General features: G+C 50.6%; 1 protein-coding gene across 1 annotated transcript in view; it reads left to right on the top strand.

Moving 5' to 3' along the window:
- Window positions 1–7,247: 7,247 nt before the first annotated feature.
- LOC119095150 (mitochondrial amidoxime-reducing component 1-like) overlaps window positions 7,248–7,746 on the top strand; it is a 10,627-nt gene continuing 10,128 nt past the window's right edge. The window contains exon 1 of the mRNA XM_037218031.1: window positions 7,248–7,276. Coding sequence (XP_037073926.1) covers window positions 7,248–7,276 — 29 coding nt within the window. The remainder of the gene's footprint in view (window positions 7,277–7,746) is intronic.

Genomic DNA, 7,746 nt, shown 5'->3' with positions numbered 1-7,746 from the left:
ACAAAGAAAGGAAAAAAACCTAGTGCCACTTACGAGGTAAGTGGCACTAGGTCAATATACTAAACGCATCTTCAACAGCGACACCCATAACAGCCCTGCATCAGGTAGCCCATTAAGCAAAGTGATCTCCAAAATGACCCATAAAGCGCGGTACACAATAGGGCCGAATTTATCTTAAGACGTACACATGCGCCGCGATGGGGTCTTCCAAAAAAGATTTGCCAACTGTTTTCCTCTCCGGGTGCGGGATGAGCGGGACCTGGCCCGACCCACGTCGCGGCTGGGGGCATAATGACCGATTGGTTAGTACCTTCGGCTTTCACGTGCGGTCATAGTTTCAATACGGATCACACGCCATGCCCCTGGAGCGCCAATATTGCCACTGCCGCCACTGGCGCTGCATGAGACGGCGCAGGACGATGTGCGTCGCGAACTCCTTAAGAAGCGCGCAGTTAAACGTGTGCCAGCTCTGTGATCTGACGGCAGTCTATACCTGCGTTAGGTCTGCGTTTGTTGCCTGGTTCCGTCTGAATTTATTGTACAGATGTTAGAAAATGCTTAGACATAAATCAAACATGTTACCTTGCGCATGTTTGAGAGCCAGCCACATCCAACGACGCCGCACATATCTAGCGTGGGCTGGAGCAGTTCCGACCGCCTACGATCCTGAGGCAACAGCTGGCGAGCATTCTCTGAGAATCTCATTTCGACGCATGTACTACTAAAGTGGACAGTCTTTTGGTAATGCCGTCCGTATTGCAAACTGGCGCTCAGTTCGCTACGTCTATAAGCCTTCAGTGTCTAATAATTGTGAACTTTGGATGTAAACCAACACCCTATGAGGAGGAATTTTTCACACATCCCATATTTGATGTGAATTTGAACGAGTGTGATAAAATTTCATCTCTCCTTCCTTTCCGATCATCCTTTAAGAAATCACATATGGCTTGAAATGTTGACCAATTGCTCTGAAAATGTGTTTCAAGTGCAAACTTGCATATACTTCATACCTAAAGCGGATTGATTCGCCAGTCACCCAAACATCTTTGATATGCACCCAAGAGTGAACAATGTGTGGGGAATGTAGGAGACAGTTGAACTTAATTTCATTAGTTGATTGAGCTTATTTTTGAAGTCATTTTTGCCCCGTTAAACCCCTAGCCAGCCGTTTTTGTTTTGTTCATGGCGGGGCTCAATGATGATAAATCTAAGCCGCTCCAGTTTCACTACCTCACCACGTTGCATTACCCTGCTGTACATAGCTTTGGGACAGGCCTGGCACGGCCAGTGCAGAAGTGTTTGGTAGCGAAATTCTGTCCTACGATTCCCAGCGGTGCCCGCCCTCCCTGCCGGGGTTAGGGGCAGGCGACGTCATATAGCCTCACAGCTGGGCGCGTCCTAAAGCCCCAATGGCACACACTGCCCTACGAAAGCGTTTTCGCATGCATACACCCTCTTACTTATTTCGCATTTGAATCTGTTAGGTTGGTGGGCACGATTGCCATTTATATTTTATGGGTGGGTTGGACGACCCTGTCTGTCAGCAAACTATGCGGAAGATACTGACGTCTCGTGTGGGGAAGCAGAAAGGAGCTTGCCCTTAAAAAATCAGTAGATTTTCCATGTGGAGCAGCTAATTGCTAGCCTTACCTGCTTTCATCACGTAATATGCAACGAGATTGATTAATTTATGTTTAAATACATCGAGTTGTGTTCATAAGACAAATTGTGATGCCACAAGTCATGCAATCAAACTATTTTGTTCCTTAAGTTGACTATTCGCCTTAATTCTGTTGAAATGGTCCCCCATGTCTGCTTTAGCAAGATGTCTCCATAGTTGTCATAAAGTGCTGAGTGGCAAATGACTTTACTGTAGATGTGCACTATATCTTTAGCACAGGAGTACTCTAGACTGCATAGGAATTACAATATGAAGTAGATATTGGGTTTTAGCGAATGCACCACTCCATTTGAAAAGCAAAGCCAACATCTCAAACTCAAAGTTATTAAATATGAATAACCAAACCTGATGCGTTTGTTGCAGCTGAAATGGCAAGCAGCAAAACAGGTTTTGTGACTATCTATCAGTTATGTTACGTTTGTAGGAGAGAGATGGTTTTGTGGGGCATACTTACCATTGCCCTTGGCAGAGGCTAACCATGACAATCAGAATAAGTTGTTCAAAGTGATTTGAGCGGTTTTGACTTGCGTGTTGTTAAATGTCTGGTGTCAACAAAATGACAAAAATTAATTGAATCAAAACACAAATAAAAACATGCCAAAAACAAGCTTTATCATGTTTTATCACAAGTTCTGCTGTCAAGAAATAGGTGGAGTGAGTTGAGATGATGTTCAGCATATGTGCTACTCTAAATTAGGCTAAGCTGGTTAATTGCATGGAAAGTGGCAGCAAGAATTTTCCTAGAATCAGAGACTCACGAATGCTGCTGTGATACAAATAGGTTTGACAGGATGAGATAAAGTAGGCTCCTTCAGCTTAGCCGTAGTCGGGTTACTTTTATGGAAATCAGCATTGGTAAGAAATAGTGGCATTATGCTTATACTTACTGACCCAAATTTAACAGAAGCCAGAGGTATGGCTGTGGTGTTTAATTTGGTGATGCGCTGATGTGCAGGAGTCCAAAGTTGTTGTTTTTAATGCTTTAGGGTTATTGAACATTTTTGTTGTTGAACTCCTTTGATTTGCTTTGTGCTACAAAACCCTGTGGAAGGAAAGTGCAAAGTGCAACATCAAAACATTGGCGGTCATTACACTTTTATGAAATCACTATTTGTTGAAGTATTCTGTTTTACTGCAATAACCTAAAATGAAAAAACGCTTTTTTATGTTTCTGATATTACAATAATACCAACTCGAAAGGCATGTCCTTGTTTGCTGGAGCATCTCTCACTGACTCATAACTATCAAATTGTGTAAATGACATTTTTCACTCCTGTACGGTCTTTTTGCGATGTAATTTTTCACCCCACCTTAGTTTAAAACCGATTCTAGCTTAGTATAAGCCTTTCTTTATCTCATGCTAATGTTATTTTGGTTTTGACCCACGCGTTATGCACAAGATAAATGTGTGACAGGGAAAGCAGATTTCACATTAGTCGCCACTGCGCTGAAAACAGGGTATCAAGAAAGTATGAAAAATGTGTGAAGGTCTTCATGTGCTGCTGCCCCGAGGGGCCATGCGAATTCTCACGGATACACCTCCGAATGTCCGAAAAAACAATGGTGTTCTGCTTTGTTGCAATAACTGAAGGTGCTGCATTTCATTTTCACAAAAATACAAAGAGTGTACACGAGGAGAAATTGGACGCACTGTCCCAGTTCTCGCGCGCACCTGTCATTCTAATGTGAGTTTATTTAGATACCATTTCGGAATTTCTCAAAACAACATGTGCGCCACATCGATGCATTGACCTTTATTGACTTTGGCTGTGCGCTACATGATGCCAGACAGCATTGGGACGTTAAGTGGGTAGGTAAATACAAAGAAAGGATAGACAAATGGCTCGTGTTAATATAAGTTCGAGTCCAGACATGCTCAGGTGGTCCAAGATGCAAGAACTTTATCAAGAACTCCATCAAGAACTTAAGAACTCCAAGAACTTCATCGGCTTGGCAAGCAGCCTGCCATCATCCGAAATGAAGATATTTGGGTTTAGGGGCGCTTCGACTACCTCGATAACTGCGTCCATAGCAGAATCAAGTGACACTTCCATGATAATCACAACATGGAAGGAGCACACATTGAGTGCGCTGTCTTATCACAGATAACTCTGTCAAGGTGCGGGTTTTCCAGAGCCACTGTTAAGGGCTATCACACTTGTTTAGTGTGTGACTGCAAAACTGATTTCCTTCATACTCGTCATCACAAACCTCACGTCAATGATTGGGTCCTCATCTCATGAAGGCCAGCAGGTAGTTCCTCCCCAGCACGAGGGGAGCTTTACACCCCCTTGGAGATGGTTGGCGCCGCGAGCTGACTTCCGGCCAAGACCGCATCAGAAGGCTCTGCTTGCCGGGGGGGGGGGAGGGGGGGGGGTGATAGGGCAGTGACAGAGGCGGCCCCGCTGTTGCCGGGTCTTCGCTCGGGGGCGATCGCTCCCACTTGAGAAAGCGGAGACGCTGGGAGAGACCGCGAACCCTGGTTACGCTGAACCACGATTCATCCGTTGTTCTCGCGTTCTCTAGAGAGGGCGAGGTAAGCCTCATCGCTAGCACAATCTGTGGGAGAGCTTCCACAACCGTCGGAGCGGGAGCAGCATTCTTTTTACACTTGCTTCGCTATGCTGACGATTCCTTTGTTTTGATTCGGAAGGCAAGTTTGACCTAGATTTTTATTCAAGCTACCTTCGATTTGGTGGGTGAGCCGCTTGGCAGCCAGTAATTGCCGGATGCCTCTGTCGTTCGTGCAGCTTACCTGACCATGGTGACCAGGGCACCTCCAAACCTATTTGGGGATCGCAAGCTTTGAAAGTGCTTGCTCGCGTTGAAAGGGATCGCGATGACCCGCAGCGGTTCACAGTCGGGGTCAAGCTTTGCGCACTCATTACGCCCTACATTAAGACACTACATTAAGATACCAGAATCTGGTATGCAGGGCTCGCGAACAATTCAGTATGCCAAGCAAGTTATCAAATGTCCCCCCCCCCCGACAAGTGCGTAGGGTCTCCATTTAAGTGGAAAGTACCCAGGAACCAATTTGCAAGGCCCTAACGACCCGGTGTACCGAAGCAGGTTGACAAATGGGCCCCCGGCAAGACCGCGGGGGCCTAAGCAAATGCCGGAGAATTGAGAGAGCCCTGGACCGATGCAGAGGCCCATGAGCATATTGCGAGTTTGACGGTCAGTGAACCGAGAGCAATGTGAAGAGCCCCTGAACAGCCGAGAATACCCCGGCAAGATGACATATGGGGTGCTCAGCCATAGCGTATGGAATCTTTCGGGCGAATGGAAAGAACCCGTGGAAGGCCCCACATTGACAAGAGCACCCCGGTGCGCTAGCAGGAAGGGCCCAGCAACAGCGCAAGGCTCTCCTAGCACATGCAAAAAATTGAGGCCAACCTAGAAGGCTCCTTAACGATCAGATCGGCCTCGCAAGTGGACATAAAGGGCCCCGTAAACAGAGTAGGGCCTCTGGGCAGCGTACCGAGCTTTCGAGTCTTCCAATCATCACCCTCTTTATCAGCGAAGAAATACTTTTTGTCTACTTGCGGACCCCCAGCTTTCGCTTGCTGGTTGTTGTTTGTTCTTGGTGGACCTGGTGGCCCAAAGATGTCCAATTTTTGTTTTGTTTTGTGCCAAAAATTGTGTCTGTACGGCCGGCCATGGGCCCCTTTGGAACCTATGGGCCCCTTCGTAGCTCAAGAAGGGAGGCATGGCCCTGTGCCTTCTCCCTCTCCTGACACACCCCTGGCGGCGTCACCTGCATCATACTTGTGAAAAACGCGGCTGACGCAGGCAAAGAAAAACAACGCGGCTGACGATAACCGCATTAATCAAATGAAGCACGTTAGGTCCTACAACGGCGAAACGGCTAAGCACAAGCAGATGCGCACCGTCGATTCCAACAGCTATAAATCCAGATAAGTAACTCAAAGCCTTCGAAAGCTCGGGTAAGGTCGCGGAGTGTAAAACCAGTCCGGCTGTGCTTACGCACGGTGATCTGGGAGAAAGAGGTGGGTTCCCATGGCTGCCCGCCCCGGCCGGGCCGCATTTTTGGACCAATTGATTGGAACTGACTGTTTCAACCGTCAGCCACATCCGACGAAAACACCTCGTCAGCGCCTCCCCTCCCCCCCCCCCCCCCGCCAGCGGGTCCAAGTCCAAACCCACAGATAGCCCGCCTGAGATAGTCCCGGTCGGATAACACAACCGGCTCCTAGGAAAGCCATATTTGGCATAGCAATAAAAGCCATATTTTGCCTGAGCACGACGACCCGGACTTGCGCCCCCGCCCCGCCCCGCCATGCCACGAAACGCCCAAGCACCCGTGCAGCATTTCGGCATGTCCACGTCTTCCACTCGCTATTTAACCAGCACCAGATTCAGACATGACCCTGTTTGTATTTCGCCGTTTTGCCGTTCGCCAACATGGCATACTTGATGTTTCGTCAATTCGCTATTTTGCAGTTCGCATTAAGCCGATTTCGATATTTTACCGCGGCCACTTCTTTACACGTCGCTATTCCGCAGTCGTCATTCAGCACTCGACAAAAGGGTACTGGCCAAATGGAATTTTCCACTTTTTGTCCCAGAACCGCTCAGAGCCGCGATGTTGTTGAGGAGCGCCGGTCGTGGGATCTCGCCCCTAGCAGAGTCCAGCGATTCAGTCGCACCGCGTCGCCGCCAGGTATCCCTCTCAACTCACTGCGGTGATTCAGCGTGACTGCACCCGCCAGTGAGTATTGTGCTCCGCGTAGTACGATGATGATTTGATGATGACTCCATTGGACTGCACGCTTTCCAGAATGCCGCTCTTCGTACAGTGAAGCAACTCCGTTTAACCGTTGCTGCCCTACCCTTTCGCAGTTGCAACGGTGTCATTGGTCTACGTTTGTCTCAGGGTCTCGCGCTACGCGCACTGCAGCCTCACTTGTCTGATCCTACCCTCCGAGCACTGCAGCAATGTCTTCAGACTGCACCTCTCCCAGGATCTCGCCGTCCGGCGTCTTGCAGTGCAGTGATGCCGGCTGTCGCTGACTGCGTGCGGCAGTGGCCGACTGCGGCGGAAGGCGAGGTGCAGTCGGCGGATGCCGCGCCGGACGCCCTGACAACGCCGCACTGCACCCCGCACTGCACTCCCGCTCAGCTGACGAACAGACGCGCTGCGGAGCGCGGCCTTCGTCGCGCTGCACCTCCGCCGTGCGAGTCGGCTGTGTGCTGGAGCTACCAGTACGAGGGTGCTATATCACTGGCAAGGTCTGCGGCCGTGCGTGTGACAGCAGCGCCGCGCTGGTGCGAAATGCGATGCTTCGCGAGGCGGCCGAAAGCTTCGCGTGACGTTGTCGGGATGCTCTCGCCAGTGGCAGCGTCGCGACTGCTGCGGGGTTTCCAGATGTGCTGCGGCATCTTTCGCAGGTTACACGCTGCACATGGCCAGAGTGATGCTTGGATTTCGCCGTCGGCGTGCTGCACAGCAGCAGCTGGCGCGCGGACAGCGTTACAGGCTAGTGCTTGGCGAAACAGAGGACGGCACAGGCAATGTCCAGTACTTCAGGCACCTGGCGAAATGGAATCGGAGGACTACCGAGGCGAATGGCGAGTACTTCAAGCGCATCAATGGATGGGGCGTGATATTGAATTTCGAGACTTATATGGTCATGCGTCCGCCCGGCAGTCCACCCCGCTTCCGTCCACCCCCCCCCCCCCCCCCCTCGGTGGCGTCATATCGTCCCGCCCACCCAAGATACCGGCTGCCGCCGCATGATCGCGCGTTACCGCAGAGTGGCCAGCAGCGCGCCCAGGCACACCCGCATGGCAGGCAGCGGCACCCGCAGCCGATTATGGCTCCCAGGCTGTCGCGTGACTCTGTACAAACATTGACATCTGCATGACGTTTCTGGTAGTTGACCATGTCCGGTAGTGGAGGAGCGGGCCGGGGCTGTCCTCGCCCGCCTCTGACGCGTGAGTCAGCGGCGCGAGCTGGCGTCGTCCCACGACAGGTAGTGCAGGTCAGTTGGCGGGGTGGGCGGGTCGCGTCTGGTCCGCGCACGAGTCGCTCGCAGCGA

This window comes from Pollicipes pollicipes, unplaced genomic scaffold (assembly GCF_011947565.3).
Source record: "Pollicipes pollicipes isolate AB1234 unplaced genomic scaffold, Ppol_2.1 Scaffold_4219;HRSCAF=4965_pilon_pilon_pilon, whole genome shotgun sequence".
Classification (NCBI taxonomy): domain Eukaryota; kingdom Metazoa; phylum Arthropoda; class Thecostraca; order Pollicipedomorpha; family Pollicipedidae; genus Pollicipes; species Pollicipes pollicipes.
The sequence above is the reverse complement of the archived record's forward strand: the minus strand, read 5'-3'. Positions and strand labels throughout refer to the sequence as shown.